The sequence below is a fragment of the Lutra lutra genome, chromosome 9 (genome assembly GCF_902655055.1).
Source record: "Lutra lutra chromosome 9, mLutLut1.2, whole genome shotgun sequence".
Classification (NCBI taxonomy): domain Eukaryota; kingdom Metazoa; phylum Chordata; class Mammalia; order Carnivora; family Mustelidae; genus Lutra; species Lutra lutra.
Window position 1 is genome coordinate 120,860,613 of NC_062286.1, and position 19,036 is coordinate 120,879,648.

The window sequence follows — 19,036 nt, forward strand, 5'->3', positions numbered from 1 at the left end:
AGCCCCGGAAGCAGGAGCATTAGCGCCAGTCAGTTCACCGGATCGTTTCTCAGGGAGGGGCTGGGTAAGACATTCGTAGGGAGGGAAGTAGAGAGGACAGGAAGCAGGGTAGGACGATGAGAGCAAAACGTCTAGAGGCAGAAAGACCTGAGATCTAGCTCTGATGGGATCCCTCACGAGCTGTGACCTTGCCCAGGTCTCTGCAAGTTACAGATCAGATTGCGCGCTGTAGCGAGCCTTGTTTTTTCCGTCAGCTGGAAACCATTTCTACTTGTTAATAAAACCCCGAGTTTCCTCTAGAAACCTCCCTGTCTACCTTCTCAGCTTCTGTGTTGGGGAGGAGGTTTGATCTCCCACCCTAAGCTCCAGGGAGGTCTCAATCCACATGTCCCCCACCCCCAGTGCGACATTGCCAGCTCTGGGCTCCGGCAGAACTAGGAAAACTAGGACATGAATGTGGGGAGACCTGAGGTTGGTGCCGCCATCCTGCAATTCTGGGGGGGGGGGGGCTCTACAAATGACCTAGCCCCCAGAGGACAGCTGAGCCCACAGGCAGAGAACCGGTCCTAGTGACATCTTCTGACCCCTGGGACAGGCTGCCGGCTAAGCCCTGGGAATCGCAACCGTGCCAGCTCCCCAAAATGCCTTTTTGCTTCAGCCAGTTTGGGTTGCGATTTCTATTATTTGCAACCAAAAGTGTGCTGATATGCTTACGCTCAGCATATCAGAAGTAGGTAAGTGCTTAGCTGTCACAGAATGGTAGAAGCCATAAGCAGGTTAAGTAAAAGGGGTGTCATTGTCAGAAGCAAGAGCAACAGGCTTGGTGGCCAGGACTCTTGGCCTTGAACTTCCTACCAGGTCCCATTCTTCCTCTGAGCAGCCTCACACCCTTGGGTGACTCCCCAGCACCTGTCACCTGGGGACAGCTTTGTTTTCTGCCCTTGTATCATGTACACCCTAAGTTCAGGCATCAGAGGGGAGGCACAGTCAAGTTTATTCAAGGAAAGCAGTGGACTCCCAACAGCTCCTGTCGGTGAGAAGAACTCCCCAGGAGGATTTGAGGGGCTGGAGTTCCAGGAAGAGTATGCAGGGTCAGTTAGGGTCAGGGCTGGTGGAGGGGCCGGAAGATGACCTGGCTGATCTGGCCGGGCATGGTGTAGAAGACCAGGAGGAGGAAGACGGTGACCAGGGCCAGCAGCAGCAGCAGCACCAGGATGCGCCAGTACCGCCGCCAGATGAAGAAGACGAAAGTCTTAAGTGGGTTCACAAACCAGTTGAAGGAAGTTTTCGGGCGGCTGTGGGGGCGGGGGGGGGGGGGGAAGGGGATGTCAGAATGCCGAGAAAGCCCCTGCCCCCCCTCCCGCCCCTCCTGCCCTGCTCCAGCCCCGCCTCCCCCTCACTTGGGCTTGTCCAAGGGCTCGGGCTCCTTCCGCCCCTTCCCCACCGGCCGCTTCTCTGCCTCCTCCATGGTCAGCAGCTCAAACTCTGCCTCCACCTTCCCCTAAAGAAAGGGGGAACAGAGGCCAGGCTCGGAGGTGGGCTTAGGCCCCCCCCCTCCTTCCCCGCCCCCGCCCCCCACAATCAGCAGCCCGCAGTCAGGAGTCTGCCTCACCCACCGTGAGCACGTGGACGTGGCCTCGGGGGTCCGTGAACGCTAAATCCTCCGGCCGGCCCTTCCTCTTCTTCCTCCGCCTCTTCTTGCCGGCTGAAGCCTCCCCCTCCCGCTGCTCCCGTTCCTCATCCTCCGGCTCCCGCAGCTTCACCACAGGCCACCAGCCCCGCAGGCGGCGGCAGCGGAAGAGGTTGCACCTCGGGCCGGCCCCGTCGCGGGCCAGCCTCACCGAGCAGAGCTCAGGGCCCCGGGCCCCCCGCACCATGTCTGGCAGCTGCAGCTCCAGGGATCCTGTAAGTCCGGAGCTCTGGGGTTAGGCCAGAGATCAGGGTCTGTCTAGCAACCCCCCACCACACACACAGCAGGACTGTGCCTTGGGGCTTAGAAGCTCCGGGGTGATGCTCAGGCCACAGCAGCGGGCCACACAGCACGGTGTTCGTGCCAGCAGCCGGTCAGAGCCCGGCCAAACAGAGCCAAGGATGGAACCGGACTGCCAAAGCAGGGACCATGGCGTCGGAGACCAAAGTGTCCTCGGATTGGGGACATTATAGGGTGGGAATAGAGGTCTGTGCTCTGGGCTAAGTTCAGTAAGGAGGCCAGAAAGCCAAGAATAGTGACCTAGGGTCTGAAACCCAGCATCCAGGGCTGGGTTAGAGTAGGGAACCAAGGGACGAGGAGCAGGGGCAACAAGGGCAGCAGTTGGAGCCCTGGGGTGAGGCAGGAGGAAGGCGAAGCCGTACCAAGGAAGTCATTGGCGGAGATGCGGTCATAGTCCCAGACCTGCAGGACCAGCACCGCCGGCTGCCGGAACTCGGCTTCTTCCAGGGCGAAGGGTCCAGGCCGACGCCGGATGCTCACCTCCCGCTCCGTGGGCAGGTAGTCGAAGCGGAATACGAAGCGCCAGTTGAAATTTCCCTCCCCAGTCAGGGAGTTGAAGTGAACGTCTGTCTCCTGCTTATCATGCTCCAGCCCCTTCACCCAGCTATAGGCAGGGGAGAGGGACAGGCAGAGGGCTGGACCCCAGCACAGAGACCCAACCCAGAAACCCGCTCTCCCCCAGCTTGCCTTCCCCACCCCACCACCAGGCTAGCCCCTTCCCCAGCTCCCCGCACCCCTCGAGGGCCTAGAGGACAGGGCTCTGGCTGAGCCCAAGGCCCAAGCCCCCAGCCCCTGACCTCAATCTCCGCTTAGTCCGCAGCCATCGGCCTGGGTGCCCGCAGGCTCACCTTTTCACATAGATGTCACTGGACAGCTCTCCAGTGAGCGGGTTCACGTCATCCAAAACCACATCTTCCGTGTTCCAGATGATGACTCTGAGCTCATAGCTGGGGAATGCATTGGGAGAGAGTTTTAAGACTCTTGAGGGGTTCCTGAGAGGGGCAGCAGGAAGGACCTTGGCCGTGGCCAGGACAAGGTTGACTCTAACCTCAGATACAGAGCTGGAGGCATCAGCAGCAGGCTGACATGCAAGCTGCAGTTCTAGGGTGCAGAGGAGAGAGAGCCAGTCTGCAGATGCAAGGGGGAGGGGGAGAGAGCGGGGGTGAGGGCGTGCAGCCCCTGAGGGGCAGAAGGAGGGGCTCCAGCTTTCCTGTACTACCCCAAATAGCCCTGTCCTTGGCTGCCAGGGTTTTTCCTGGATATCCCCCCACCTCACCCCCCACACTGTCAATCTGTGTGATTCTAGTCTGGAAGACCCACCTCTCCCAGGCTCCAGAGGTGGGAGAGGCCAGCCCCCCAACCACGCGGGTTGGTTAATGGATTGATTAAGGGACCAGCATCTGAAGCAAGCTGATGGAGGAGAGTCAGCCCTGAGACTTTTGCTCGGCCTGGTAAAGACACGTTTACGTTTCTGCTTAAGGAGTTGAGTTGGCGAGATGTAAGCCTGGCACTGTTAGCAGCCACCTTGCCCCCAGACTGCAGAAGCCTCCCCAAGAGTGACAGCAACGAAAGCAGAGCCCACAGGTAGAAAGTGACAGATTGTGGACATCTGAAGCACATACCCCCTACACCAAACTCCACTCTGACGAGCTCAACTCGGAAAGGGTTTATTGGCATTTAAACTCTTTTGGTTGCAGGTGACAGCTCCCTACTCACAATGGCTTATGAGAAGGAAGGGAATTTAATGGCTCGCCCAGCAGAAAAGCCTGGGTCAGCAGCCTCTGCTGTTTCACTGGCAGTCTGCGGCCGCCAGTCCCCGGATGCGCCTACCCAGGGGAGGAGGGGTCGGGGCGCTCACCTGATTGGCTGTCGAGGCTTGATGTCAACTGGGGGTGGGGCAGGCACATCGCGGGGAAAGATATCAATCCACATGTGAAGGGATCCCTGGGAACACAGGACCAGGCTGAAGGGTCCCACTGAAGACCCCTCCTCCAGCAACAGCGAAAGGAGAGAAGAGCTGGGATCAAGAGGGCACAGTCCTGTAGATCCCTGGGTGCGGTGGGGTGGGGGGTGGGGGTAAGGATGAAGGTAGAGTCCGAAAGAGGGGCTTCCAGAGCAGAGGTTGGGTTAAGGATCGGGCCCTGGGGTGGAAGGTTGAGATAAAAAGTAAGTTCCCAAGGTCCAGATCCTAGGGACCTGTGGTTGAGGTCAGATTGGGAGTGCCAGCTCTTAGCCTTGGTGGCCCAGGGGTGGGGATCCTGAAGGAACAAAGTCGGGGGTGGAGGTATGGAGTCCCGGATGGGGGTCTAAGACTGGAGTGGGAATGCTGGGGACCAGGATCAGGAGTCAAAACAGAAGTGGCCGGGTCGTGCCCAGGTAAAGGTCTTGGGGAAGGCCCAAGGTCCAGGAGCAGGTGGGAGTTCTGGGGTTCTGAACCCTCCCTCACCTGCAGCAGCCCTGGGCTTCGGGGATGGTAAAGGGGCCGAGTTTCCACGTGCTCAGGCACCAGCTGGATCCCAAGCTCCGGCATCTCTTGCCAGCGCCGCAGCACCAGCAATGCCTGTGCCTCCTCGGGGACCTCACTTGCCACCTTGGGGCCCCCTCTACCTGCAACAAGAGGTGCGCAAGCTTGGGTTCTGCACAGCTCCCAACGCTGCTGCCTTCCTCCCTCAGTCCTCAGCAGAGGTGCAAAGCTGAGGCAGCTGCTATTTGGGACAAAGCCCATGGGCGGGGAGGGCAAGTCCACAAGGCTCAGAAAGTGGGAAGATGTTTCTCCAACCACTTCCACCAGTGAAACACCAGCAGTGGAGGGCCAGTGGGATGGGAGGGGCCATGTCCCTAAACGAGACAGACCACCAGCCAGTTATGAGGCATGAGCTCAATTCTGCAGCCATGTTTTGTCATATGGGATCCTCTATGGGCCACCCAATGTTCTGGAAGCTTGATTAGCTAGGCCTCTGAGGTTGTGCCCAGGTAAAGGTCATGGAGAAAGGGCATCCTGAGGGCTCTCTGAAGATCATGCTCACCCACAAAGACCATTTTCTCCCTGCCATCCAAGAATCTCATCCTTACTCAGCCAAACTCACTTCCTCTGCTTGCAGAAGGAGGCAGGCTCTTTTGGGCACACACTAGAGTGGGCCCCAGGGGCCCCCTGGACCTTGTTAACAATCTTGTTTCCTCGGGGTTGTCCATCAGAGAAGGGCTGGTACCTGGAGGCAGGGTCTCAGGCGGTGTCAGAAAGACTTTGCTGCCCACCTTGACAGCCCCGGCTCGGTATTCAGGGTCAGGGAGGCCACAGCGTTGGCAGAGCCCCGCCAGGATCTGCGAAGGCCGGAATGCATCACGCCAGGCATTATACCCATCCCTGTGGGCAAAGAGGGAAAAATGCCTCCATCAGGGTCAGCATATGGACAGTTGGGCACAGGAGCATGGATGGGGACCCCTGAAGACACGGGATCCAGATTTATAACTCTAATGCAAGACAGATTAGTTCTCGCTAATGGTAACCATGAAAATCAAAGATGTATGCCACATGCTCCAATGGAGGGGATACTGATATTACCTCCATTTTGCAGCTGAGGAAACAGAGGCTCAGAGAGATCAAGTGACTTAATAGTTATAAGATCCCAAATCCTAAGCCCAGGCCTTGACCCACTACACTATAAGGTCTTGGTCATGGGGCAGTCCCCTTCAATGAACTCAAAGGATCTGGACACCAATGGGAATGTAAATTTGAGTGTCTTTGTTCAGACTCAAAGGCTTCTGAGGGTCTATAGGACTCACACGTCATACTGGGAGGCCAGGCCACAGTTGGCCCTGTGGTGGCTATAGAATCGGTTTTCCAGGTCAATGTGGGTCTCCCCGATGAGGTCGTCAGAACCCACGAGGTCATGGTCAAACACAGCCACAGTCAGCTCTGGCTCGGCAGGGAGAGAAACGCTGAGCTCTAGGACCCTGGCCAGGAGGGAGAACAGCTGAAGACATCTCTATGACCTAGGAGGTGGTCTTGTGGGGGCAGGGGCTCCAGGGGTCTTATCAGCCTCTATCCATTCCCTCACCATCACCACGGCAGCTGCCTGAGTAGGAGCCCTGGGGCCAGGGGGTCAAATGGTAAAGGTGCTCCCATTCCCACGCCCAGGGCCCAGCCTCACTCTCCAAAGATGGGATTCAGCTGCTTGGGGATGTAGCGTTCCTTGGTGTCCTGCCGCTCCCGTCCAGCACTCACCACCACGTAAGGGTCTGCCTTGCCATTGGGGTCTGCAGGAGCCAGGTTGGTAGCCTAGGGGGACAGAATAGGGTGGGGCTGAGCAAAGTGTCACTGTCATAACCCCGGGTTACCCTTGCTGGACTAAATCTCAGATTCAGGGGTGCCTGGGTGGCTCAGTGGGTTAAGCCGCTGCCTTTGGCTCAGGTCATGATCTCAGGGTCCTGGGATCGAGTCCCGCATCGGGCTCTCTGCTCAGCAGGGAGCCTGCTTCCTCCTCTCTCTCTCTGCTTGCCTCTCTGTCTACTTGTGATCTCTCTCTGTCAAATAAATAAATAAATAAAATCTTTTAAAAATAAATAAATAAATAAATCTCAGATTCAGTGTAAGCAGCAGTTACCGAGGAGAATCTCCCACCATGAGGAATTAACAGAGAGGCTGGACAAGGTGACTTTTAAATTAATTATGAAATATTAAGACATACAAATAGGTACAATGAAAAATATAATGAAACAAAAGAAATGTGGAAAAATGTACAGGGCTTTAATATTCAAATCAATTTCCTGTATTATTCACTTTTATTTTTTATAATGATAAAGATATTTTAATATAAAAGAATAAATCAATGAGCACATGTGTACCCAGCTTAAGAAAGAAAACACTACCAACAAATTGAATCTCCTTATCTGATTTAATTCCCTTTTCATCCCTGAAGTAGCTAGGACACTATGGGGTTTAGGACTCACACACACAAAAAAGTGAAAATATTTTTAACTACATGTACACATACCCCTAAGCAATATATGGCACCATTTTGCATGTTTTTTTAACTATACATATTAAACTTACTTTTCTGTCTTGATAACTACATAATTTAATAAATACATAACATAAATTATGAAGTATAATTTATATACAGCAATATATTTTTAGTGTTTTTTTTTAAGGTTTTATTTATTCATTTGACAGAGAGAGAGAGAGCATAAGCAGGGGAGCAGCAGGCAGAGGGAGAGGGAAAAGCAGGCTCCCCGCCGAACAAGGAGCCCGATGCGGGACTCGATCCCAAGACCCCGAGATGACCACCTGAGCTGTTGGCAGATAACCAACTGACTGAGCCACCCAGGCGCCCATTTTTAGTGTTTTTTACACTGCTGTCTGCTGTGTATGAGCATTCCATTTGCTCCACATCTTTAGCAATACTTGGTATTGTCAGTCTTTTTAATTTTAACCATTCTAGTGTATGCAAAGTGGTCGCTCACTGTGGTTTTAATGTGCATTTCTCTGATGATGAGCCATGTTGAGCATCTTTGCCTGTGCTAGTTCACCTTGTGTATGACAGCTCACTGCCCAGGGCACCTTTCATATGGAAACCAACCAGTCCAGAACCCGTGCTCTGAACTATCTCCACCATCGGGCTCTCCTACTCCAGGAAGTAAGTTCCTCTGCCCTAATCACCCCAGAGCCAGGCACCAGACAATTAGAGACAGGGAGACAGCCCCTGTACCCAAGAGCCTGCTGGAATTATTCACACTAACCAATCCTAAGCCTGCTCACTCTGCCTTGCCTTGCTTTTCCTGCAGAAACCACAACAGAGGCTCTGGCCCTTGCATTTTCTTCTTCCTTTTTTTTTTTTTTTTAAAGATTTTATTTATTTATCTGTCAGAGAGAGAGGTCACAAGTAGGCAGAGAGGCAGGCAGATAGAAAGAGGAGGAAGCAGGCTCCCTGCTGAGCAGAGAGCCCAATGTGAGTGGGACTCAATCCCAGGACCCCCACTTGAGGTCATTTCTAAAAAACTTTTTGTTATGGGGTGCCTGGGTGGCTCAGTCGGTTAAGCATCTGCCTTTGGCTTGGGTCATGACCCCAGAATCCTGGGATCAAGCCCCATATCTGGCTCCCTGCTCAGGGGAGAGTCTGCTTCTCCCTCTGCCCCTCCCCCTGCTCATGCTCTCTGTCTCTCTGTCTCTCTCTCTCTCAAATAAATAAATAAATAAATAAAATCCTTATTTTTATTTTTTAAAAAAGATTTTATTTATTTATTTACACAGAGAGAGAGAGAGCGACCACAAGTAGGCAGAGAGGCACACAGGGGGTGGGGGGGGGGAAGCAGGCTCACTACCAAGCAGAGAGCCCAATGCAGGGCTCAATCCCAGGACCCTGAGACCACCACCCCAGCCGAATACAGAGGCTTAACCCACTAAGCCACCCAGGTGCCTCAAATAAAATCTTTAACAACATTTTTTTGTTACAAATAATGCTAGAATGAGCAATTCTTTTTTTTTTTTTTTAATTTGAGACAGAAAGAGAGAGCCTGAGAAGGGGAGGGTCAGAGGGAGAAGTGGACTCCCTGCCGAGCAGGGAACCCGATGTGGGACTCGATCCCGGGACTCCAGGATCATGACCGGAGCCAAAGGTAGTCGGTTAATCAACTGAACCACCCAGGTGCCCTAGAATGAGCAATTCTTCTTTTTCCTTGTACACATATGTAAGAATTTGCCTGGGATCATATCTAGAAGTATAATTATTAGGCTTTGACAATGAAAATCTTCCCGTCTCCTAAATATTGCCAAATTGTTCTCCAAAGCCATTCTAGCAATTTACATTCTGTGGCAGATAGAACAGAGTGCCCCGCCACCAAAGATGTCCACCTTTGAATCCCCTGACCCACTGTGGATACGCTACTGACAGGGCAATGGGGACTTTGCAGCTGTGGTTAAGAATCATAAGATTAACATTCCATTCTCCACCAAAGCTTCTCTTTAAGTTGTTCATTATGGAAAACTGTCACACTAACTTAAAGGAAAGGGTAGGGAGATATGTAAATTATCTGCTAAGCAGTTAAATAAAAATACAAAATGTAAAAAAAAAAAAAATCACGAGATTATTCTAGTTTATCCAGGTAACCCAACATAACCACAAATGTCCTTACGAGTGGAAGGGGGAGACGGACCAGTGGGAGAAAGATTTGAAATTGCTATGCTGCTGGCTCTGAAGATGGAGGAAGAAGCCATGAGCCAAGATACACAGGCAGCCCCCAGGAACTTGAAAAGGCAAGGGAACAATTCTCCCCAAGAGTCTCTAGAAGGAATGCAACCCTGCCAACACCTTGATATAGTCCAGTAGAACCTATTTAGGATTTCTGCCCTTTAGAACTGTAAAAGCATACATTTCTTGGGGAAGACATTGTTTTCTATTTCTCCTAGTTGGGAGCAGAAGCTGAAACAGACCACTTCCCTAACAGGCTCCTTTCCCAGCAGGCAGGTTTCCTCTGGCCCACCTTTCATAAGAGCAGAGCCCTTCCTGGGGAGGGTCATGCTTCACGCAAGGGTCTTGGTTGTGGCTCCCATCTTTGACAGGCTGTTAGAACCCAAGACTCGGGGTCAAGACATGGACAAACCTCTCAAGACAACTTGTATTTCAGGAATTAGGATTACTACTACCTCTTCCTCCTATGCCCATTGGGAATTCTTATTTTTCCGTTCAATTGCCCATTCTTATGAGATTAGCATTCATTTAAGATTGTTTATCCAGCGGTTCTAGATGTATTAGATCGGAAAGCTATTTCAGACCATCTAGTCTGTGCTACTGCTAGAAGCAGATTAAAACAACTCCTCCTATCGAATTATGCACTAGGATACACCACAGAACATTAATTTCCGTCTTCCTCAGAATCCTTATATTTAAAACAGATAAAAGCACAGAATCTATTCTGGGGTTGGGATCGAAGGGAGCAAAGCAACCCACTCATTCCTCTCATCCCCTGAGATGCCTTCCAGGAAACTTCAGGGCCCTGCTGAGTGCTGTATGAAAACCACAGCCAGGCAAGGACCTGTACGAAGGAACTGGATGACAAGCCACTGTGAAACCTGAGATTCAGAGCTGCATTCTTCTTGGAGTTATACTCGTCGTGCTATGAACTAAGGGTCTAGAACTACGAAAAAGGAGTTAGAAGACCTAAGTTCTAAATCTGGGTTGTGCCAAAAGCAAGCTCTTTAACACTGGGGAGTCTCTTCACTTGTGCCTAAGATTCCCCAAAAACTGAAGGAGGTGGACTCTGACCCTTGAGTTTCCCTCCAACTCCTGCAATCTGGAGCTTTCCCACACATTACCCTTGCTGGAGACATGCTGGGTGAAGGATGCTCACCTTTACCACGTACACTCTGACCAGGAGCTTGATGGGCCGGTTCTGTGGGACTCCTCGGGAGATCTGGGGCTCGGAGAATGGCACTGCGTCTGATTCAGGGTAAATAAGGAAGGAGCCCTGGATTGGGGGGAGACAGAAGAGTCCCTGGGAAAAGAGTCTTTTCTCTGCATCTCACCTGTACTCCTTGGCCACTTCTTTCCCCAAACATACCTTGAACTTGCCCACAGAATGTCCGGACCCTTCTTCCTCTCCATCTCCATCCTGGCCCCCTTGTCCTCGGTACAGGGGAAACACATTCAGCCAGTCTTCAAAGTGGTTAAACTCTTCCTCCAGGGTGCCACTGTAGATCTGAAGGGCAAGGGCCTCGGTGTCAGGCCAATGGCCCGAATCCCAGCACAATTCTCTCTCCCGGACACCCACTCACCTTCAGGGTGGGGACTGCTTTCTTCTGGGATACGGAGCCTTTGACTTCAGCCTCACCCTGACCCTGGTCTTGGGCCTCCCCAGCCACAGATATGAGGTGGCCCCCATCTGGGAATAACACGAATGCCGCAGTTTAAAATGCTGGTGTCAGAGGAGGGAGGGAGACAGAGCAGGAGTAAGAAAGTCAAATCTCCTACCTGACTCCCCGGGATCATCCAGCTCGTCCTCCTCAAACTTGGTCTGAAATCAAAGGGCAAGTCGGAGATTATTCCCTTCCCTTTACCTCCTTAATCCACCCCTTTTCCAGGACACTGAATTGGGAAATCTCAGTTCAAGATCTATCTGTGTGAACCACTTGCATTTTCAAAGCTTCGGTTTGCCTAGTCCTGCACTGCCCAGACAGTAACCCCCAGCCGCGTGCACCTGGAGAGCACCTGAACTGAGATGTGCCGTAAGTGTAACACACACACCAGATTTTAAAACTTTTTAGTATAAAATAAGAATGTCAAATATCTCATTAGTAATTTTGTATAACAGTTCCTTGTTGAAATGATATTTTAGACATATTAAATAAAATCTATTATTACGATCAATTTCACCTCTTTAATTTTTTTTTAAATTTGGCTACCTCAAAAGTTCCAGTGACATATGTGGCTCACATATTTCTGACAGCGCAGCTATAGATAATAGAATTAGTAATTCTCAGCTTCCAGAACTGTTACAAAGATGAGAAGATTTGTCTAATGAAGAGCTCTGAAAACTGTGGAGCACCACATTTCCTGAGCTCCCTCTTGGCGTTTATGGGCCTCAGCCTGCAGCTGAGGCCTGGGCCCTGCCCCTACCCACACCTGGCCCCGGAGCTCCTGCAGAGACAGGTAGTACTTGGACCACCAGTCGAGCTCCTCGGGATCTGGGACTTCCTCCTCCAGCTCAGGGCCTTGGTTCAGGAGGCTCCCCAGGGGGAACTTCTTCAGAGGAGCCTGAGGAAGAGAGAACTCATTGCCCCTAACCCAGCACCACCCTAAGCCCTGCCAGCCCCTTCTCCACCCATCTTGCATACCCCATCACCTTCAGTAGCCGTCTGGGCATCCCCACTTCTGCCAAGAAGGGATCCAGGGACTTCTGTCCTGGGAGAGGGGAAATGACACCAGGAGGAGGTCAGGTGAGTAAAAGTGAGATTCCATGCCCCACAGGCGGGTCCCCTGGAATAATTCTCAACCAGGAACCAGAGGGGCTTCTGTGTGGTGGCCCTTACCTTGTGGTCCCTTGAGCATTAGGTCCCCTGCCTCTTCCTCTTGTCCTTCCTCCTCGGGGGGGTCCTCATGACCTCGGAGTATGAATCGCAGCATGTGGGAGACAACATGCGAACCCACGAGCACAGTGCGGCCAAAGGCCCGGCGCTCGATCACCAGGATGCTGAGTGGGGGCTGCAGGTAGGGCTGCTCAGGCAGGTCCTGGGGTGGGAAGAGGGGAACTGGGTCTCTGAAGGCCTGTGGGGCGAGGGAGAGGCAGCAGCAGAGACGGACAAACAACGCAACCAAATCTGCCTTCTCAGCTCAGCTCCATCACAGCCTCACTGTGTCCTGTCTGGTAAGCGACTGAGCCTGCTTTCCCGGCAAAAAAGGTACACAATCCTGGACTCAAAAGACTGTTGTAAATATCAAATCACATAACAGATATAAGACTACTTTGGAGCCTACAAATCGCTATCAGAAACATGTGGTGGTTGTTGTGATACAATGGCCCAATGTTCAGTTTGCCAACACAGGTCTAGAGCCAGAAAAATGAGTATGTCCTTTAATACAGGAATTCTATATCTATCAGTGGATCCTGGGGGGGAGGGACAATACTTAAAATACTGTATTGTTGGGTTATTTTATATATACATGACAATTACCGCACAAAGGAGGAAGGAAAGAATGGTGCTATAATGGAGAAGTTTTACTGGAACAAAATCAGTCTTAATCTGAAGTAGATTGTGAAAAAATCAGTCTGCAAATTGCAATCCCTAGAGCAACTATTAAGTGAAAATCAACCAAGGAATTAAAGCAGTACACTAATAAATATACATTTAATACAAAAGAAAGTGGTAAAGGAGGGACATAAAACAAATGAGACACACAGAAAACAAACAGCAAATAGCAGATATAAATTCAACCATGTCAATAGTAACATCAAATGTTGCTTTGATGTGAAAACAAAGGCTAAAGAAAAAAATGAAATTTCCCTTGCATCCCATCAACAAGTACTTAAGACAGGCAGAGTGACCTTCCTCCAGGAACTCTGCTAGAGGCAAAAAACAACGTTAGCCCGACCTCCAGGATCCTATAAATCTTCTTTAACAAATAAAAATCCCTGGGTGGCCCAGTCAGTTAAGTGTCTGCTTTTGGCTTGGGTCATGATCCCAGAGTCCTGGGATTGAGCCCCACATTGGGCTCCCTAAGTCTGCTTCTCCATCTCCCACTCCCCCTGCTTGTGTTTCCTTTCTTGCTGTCCTTCTGTCAATTAAATAAATAAATAAAATCTTTTTAAAAAAATCCCTTTATCTCTACCTCCCAAGATACATGCTAGCAATCATCCCCAAACATATGGCCCACTTATATACACCTGAAGGGTCTCATGACTAAGGTTTTTTTTTTTTTTTTTTAAGATTTTCTTTATTTATTTGACAGACAGAGATCACAAGTAGGCAGAGAGTCAGGCAGAGAGATAGGGGGAAGCAGGTTCCCCGACGAGCAGAGAGTCCGATGCGGGGCTTGATCTCAGGACCCTGAGATCATGACCTGAGCTGAAGGCAGAGGCTTAACCCACTGAGCCTCCCAGATGCCCCATGACTAAGGTTTTTATTAGACAGTAATAAATGACCTTTTCCTAACAACAGCTAGACCTTGAAATCCTGGAAACCTTACTTCCAAACTCCTTAGAGATTTAGTTTATCCCTAACCCCTTCCCGACCTGAAAGTATACAATGGGCTACTTCTCATGACCCCAGTACAGTTCATGACCCCAGTGTAGCTCTTTCTGCCCACAGGTGCTATCCCGTGCTTTAATAAAACCACCCTTTTCACACCGAAGATATCTCATGAATTCTTTCTTGACCATTCACTCCCAGACCCCAATATTTCATATCAACTTTATTAAACACTGCAGTCAAAAGGTAGGATTGTTGGTGTGCCTGGGTGGCTCAATCGGTTAAATATATGACTCTTGTTTTTGGCTCAGATCATGATCTCTGGGTTGTGAGATCCAGGCTGTGTGGAGGCCCGTGCAGGGCTCTATACTCACCGTGAATTCTGTTTGAGATTCCCTCCCTCTCCTTTGCCCTGCTCCCCTTACGCCCCCCACCAAACCCCCCACCCCGCCTTGGGGATGTCTGCACACTCTCTCTCTCAAATTTTTTTTAAAAAGGCAGAGATTGCCAACTGGATTTGTTTTAAAGATCTTATTTATTTGATAGAGACCGTGAGAGCAAGAGAGAGAGAAGAGAGAGCATGAGTTGCAGAGAGGCAGAGAGGGAGAAACAGACTCCCTGCTGATCAGGGAGCCAGACACCAGGGCTCAATCCCAGGACCCTGGGATCATGATCTGAGCCAAAGGCAGACATGAAACTGATTGAGCCACCCAGGCACCCCAGATTATTTTTTTTTTTAAAGATGCAACTACTGGGATGCCCAGATAGCTCAGCTGGTTAAGTGTCTGACTCTTGAAGTGCCTAAGTGGCCCAGTCGTTAAAGCCTCTCTCTTTAGAGGTGCCTGGGTGGCTCAGTGGATTAAAGCCTCTGCCTTTGGCTCAGGTCATGATCCCAGGGTCCTGGGATGGAGCCCCACATTGGGCTCTCTGCTCAGTGGGGAGCCTGCTTCCCCCTCTCTCTGCCTGCCTCTCTGCCTACTTGTGATCTGCCTCTGTCAAATACATAAATAAAATCTCGAAAGAAAAAAAAAAAAGCCTCTGCCTTCAGCTCAGGTCATGATCCCAGAGTCCTGGGATCCAGCCCCACATCGGGCTCCCTGTTTAGCGGGAAGTCTACTTCTCCTTCTCCCACTCCCCCTCCTTTGTTCTCTCTCTCACTGTGTCTCTCTCTGTCAAATAAATTAATCTAATTAATTAATTAATTAATTAATTTTAAAAAGCGTCTGACCCTTGATTTCAGCTCAGGTCATGATCTCAGGGTTATGGGATTGAGCCCCACATGGGGATCAGGGATCTGTGCTCAGTGCTGAGTCTGCCTGAGATTCTCTCTCACCCCCTCTGCCCCTTCCCACCACACTTTCTCTCTCTCTCTCAACTAAATAAACCTTAAAAAAAAAAAAAAAGATGCAACTTCCTGATGTCTAAGAGACACCCTTTAGAAAGATACAAAAATAGGTTGAAAAGAAAAGGATAGGGAAAGATATATGAGGCAAACAGTAGCCATAGAGAGCTGGAGTGGTTATACTATCAAGCAAAATAGACTTTAAGACACAAAATTTTACTAGAGGCAAAGAGGGACATTTTATAATGATAAACATCAATTCATAGGAAGCTATAACAATTGTAAACATACATGTACCTACTTCTCAAAGTAGAAGTAAACTATGACTAAATTAAAGGTAAGAAAAACAACTGAACAATAATAGTTGGAGATTTCAATAGCATATTCTTTTTTTTATTTATTTTTTATTTTTTTTTATTTTTTTTAAAGATTTTATTTATTTATTTGACAGAGAGAAATCACAAGTAAGCAGAGAGGCAGGCAGAGAGAGAGGAGGAAGCAGGCTCCCTGCTGAGCAGAAAGCCCGAGGCGGGGCTCGAACCCAGGACCTGGGATCATGACCTGAGCCGAAGGCAGCAGCTTAACCCACTGAGCCACCCAGGTGCCCCGAGCATATTCTTTTTTTTAAAAAAAAGATTTTATTTATTTATTTGACAGAGAGAGAGAGGTCACATGTAGGCAGAGAGGCAGGCAGAGAGAGAGGGGGAAGCAGGCTCCCTGCTGAGCAGAGAGCCCAATGCAGGCCTCGATCCCAGGACCCTGAGATCATGACCTGAGCCGAAGGCAGAGGTTTAACCCACTGAGCCACCCAGGCGCCCTCAATAGCATATTCTTAACAATGGATAGAACAACTGGGTCAGAAAATCACCAAGAAGGCTTTCCTAAAGAAGGCCTGCAGAACGTTATCAACCCAGCTGGACCTACCTGACACCCACGGAGCACTCAACCCAACAACTGAAGAAAGCTCATTCTTTTCAAGGGCACAATGGAAAGAGGGATAGGAAATGGGAAATGAAAGGAAACACTTCCTAGAAGTTCAGTGAGCGAACTGCTTTCAGCTTCACCAGCTTACAGCACAATCAAGTTTTCAAACTGAAAACTCCTGCATATGAAATAAAGTCAAGAAAATGTTAAGGTTTTCTGTTACCTTTTGTTTGTTTGTTCTTGTGGGGTTTTACCCCCTTACAGTCTGGAACCACTACACTTTGTCCCAGTACCCCCTCACAGGGACAGAGCACTGTTCAGTGCTCTGAACTTTTACCCAGATCCTTTCGCTCACAGGCTCCTCAGAGTACTCCTGCCTTCAATCTTTCTTTCTTTTGTACCTTCTGCTCCTCTAAACAAACAAACAAAAAAACCTAAAGCTCAACTAAGACAAGCCATCTGACAAGCTCCTAATGAGCATTGCCAGAACTTGAGTCCAAAGTCTATACTACAGGAATTAGAAAATACACGAAAAATGCATGGTGTCTCAGGGACTAGACCGATTCCTTTTGACCCATAATTCATGACACTTACCTAACCCATTGCCTCAACGGAACCAAGACAGCACCACCAGTTCATGGATTAACCCAGAGATTAGCAAACTATAACCTGCAAGCCAAATCTGGCCCACTGCCTGTTTTTGTAAATAAAGTTTTATTGAAACACCGTCATGTTTATTCATTTACTTATTGTCTAAGTCTGTTTTCACGCTACTAAGTCAGAAGTGAGTAATTGCAGCTGAGACTGTATGGCCTAAAATATTTACTATCTGGTTTTTTATAGAAAGTTTGTTGATCCCTTGATTAAGATAACTGGCTGGGAATTCATCATCCCTCTGCCCTTTCACTTAGTCCAGCATTTCCTGCTCCAGGCCCACATCCTCACCACTGTCAGATGCCTGACGAGCTCAGTGAAATTGGGGTTCTCACGGTAACTGGCCAGGACCTCTGACTCCACGCGTCGCCCAGCCACCTCCAGCACCACCTGGGGCTGCTCCACTTCGAACAGATGCACACGGCCAAGGCCCCTCAGACCCCAGAACAGCACCTGGGGTCAGGAAGTGAGAAATTCAGGGGCCTGCACCTGACTGAGGGCACCCAGATGCATGTGTGGTGGGGATGGGGGAGATGTAAGTGTTCCTGGCAATACCTCAACACGGAACTTCCTGAGCACTGGACGCACGTCAGGTGGCAGGGACAGGCGTCCAGAGAGGTGCTCGACCAGGGGTGTCAAGTCCTGGGGCTCTACGTCACTGGGCACTGAGGGCTGCAGGGGGGCAAGAGATCAGAGGTCAAGGAAGAATCAGGCCAAAGGAGGGAAAACTGGGCTCAGGGAGGGGACACTGAGAGCTCCTAGGGATTTATCAATCCAGGGGAACTGGGAAAGGCTGGATGGGCAGGAAGGGAGCAGCCCAGGAAATACTCGGTCTAGGCGGGAGGGTGGGCATCTGAGGCACGAGGATCCACCTGCAGCCTTGGGTATCCAGGGTTGGAAGCCTGGCAAGGTGAACCTACAGTGTGTCTACTTCTAATGTTCCCTGAATTCAGGAAGTCCAATGAGGTGACCTCAGGACAGATCTGCAGCCTGCATTCTCTGGGGGCCAAGTACTTGGAGGAGTAATCCCAGGACATGCCCATGTTCCATATTCTCTGGACCTGGACCACCTGATAGACTAACAAGGGGAGGGGCGCCTGCGTGGTTCAGTGGGTTAAAGCCTCTGCCTTCTGCTCAGGTTGTGATCTCAGGGTCCTGGGATCCAGCCCGAGTCAGGCTGTCTGCTCAGCGGGGAGCCTGCTTCCCCCCTCTCTCTGCCTGCCTCTCTGCCCACTTGTGATCTCTCTGTCAAAAAAAAAAAAAAAAAAAAAAAGAAGAAGAATAACAAGAGGAGTCCACAGCCCATGCTGGCTAACCCAGGGTATTCTGACCTCAAGGCGGCCACTGTAGTCCAACTCAATGAGTTCAAAGGTGGCGATGAGCTCCCCAGCTGTCCGGGGCCCCTTCCTTAGGGGAAAGAACTGTAGCTCAGGGCGTTGGTAAGGGTCCTCCAGCAGCTTTACCCTTGGGGCGGCCAGTGCCCTGCCCAGGAACACAGGGGGGCCCTGTGGAGAGCAAGGCAAGGAAGACAAAAGTAGAAGAAGCTCAGGAGCCAGGGGAAGGGGGCATCAAGATGAGGAGTGGGGGTGCTCAGGGGTGGAAACCCAGGTGGGGCCCAGGCCACACTCACAAACTTATTGTGGTCGAAGACATTGACGAGCACTAATGGCGGCTCCTCCTGCAGATGCTCCCTCCTCCCATCTATGATCAGCTGATCGAACACCAAGAGCTCATCCCACAGGGGGCTCAGCGTCTGCTCAAGGACCTTGGGGGCCATGCAGAGAGAAACTCAAAGGCAGGCATCCAAAGGATCTCCCAAAATACATCCCAGGTGAGCATTCGTGAACTAAAGTAATCCTTTAAGCAGCTGTTTATCCCAAAAGGAGGGAGTGTGATAAAGATGAGTGTGCCCTTCACACTGGGGTTGAAGCCTGCCCTCCCAGCCAGGGACCCCTAACTAATCTGCCACCTTTGAGGCTAGTCCTACAGTCAACCCCAGAAAACCATTCCTCACCTTGAAGGCCCTCCAGTTTTATACCACCCTCTAAAATCAGGGCAGTCCAAACCAGTAACCTGTCCTGAAAACCCAGGGCAGGAAGAGAGACTTAGGGTTGGAGGAAAAGCTCGGCCTTCACCCCACTTTGTCTCCCGGAGTCCCCCCAGAACCCACATCCCAGTTCAGCCCTCACTCTTGTGGTCTGGCACTGGGTAGAAATGAGGACTCGAGCAAAGGGGTCCGAAAGCCCACTGTCATCAGCTGCTAACACCCCTCGGGCCTGGTACAAGTGAGCTCGGAGCTGGAAGTAGCTGAAGTCTGGGTTGGGGAGAACACAAAGATGTTTGCTCAGGGGACCACTGGAGTCCTTGATCCCAGGCCCCTCCCCCCACCAAACCCCAGCTGAGCATCTAGCCCCATACCTTGGGCAAATATCGAGCTGGGCCCTGT

The 19,036-nt window shown here is 50.6% G+C and overlaps 1 protein-coding gene across 1 annotated transcript in view; it reads right to left on the reverse strand.

The window, feature by feature from the left end:
- Positions 1-862: 862 nt before the first annotated feature.
- The window catches only part of LOC125108224 (fer-1-like protein 4), a 33,327-nt gene continuing 15,153 nt past the window's right edge, over positions 863-19,036 (reverse strand). The window contains 22 exon segments of the mRNA XM_047743716.1: positions 863-1,295; positions 1,401-1,501; positions 1,617-1,903; positions 2,353-2,594; positions 2,839-2,937; positions 3,849-3,934; positions 4,437-4,597; positions 5,200-5,354; positions 5,774-5,944; positions 6,142-6,269; positions 10,337-10,453; positions 10,547-10,684; positions 10,761-10,867; positions 10,957-10,999; positions 11,608-11,739; positions 11,828-11,886; positions 12,015-12,213; positions 16,882-17,043; positions 17,146-17,262; positions 17,922-18,095; positions 18,221-18,355; positions 18,780-18,904. Of these exon segments, the coding sequence (XP_047599672.1) occupies positions 1,103-1,295; positions 1,401-1,501; positions 1,617-1,903; positions 2,353-2,594; positions 2,839-2,937; positions 3,849-3,934; positions 4,437-4,597; positions 5,200-5,354; positions 5,774-5,944; positions 6,142-6,269; positions 10,337-10,453; positions 10,547-10,684; positions 10,761-10,867; positions 10,957-10,999; positions 11,608-11,739; positions 11,828-11,886; positions 12,015-12,213; positions 16,882-17,043; positions 17,146-17,262; positions 17,922-18,095; positions 18,221-18,355; positions 18,780-18,904 (3,131 nt within the window). The 3' untranslated portion in view covers positions 863-1,102.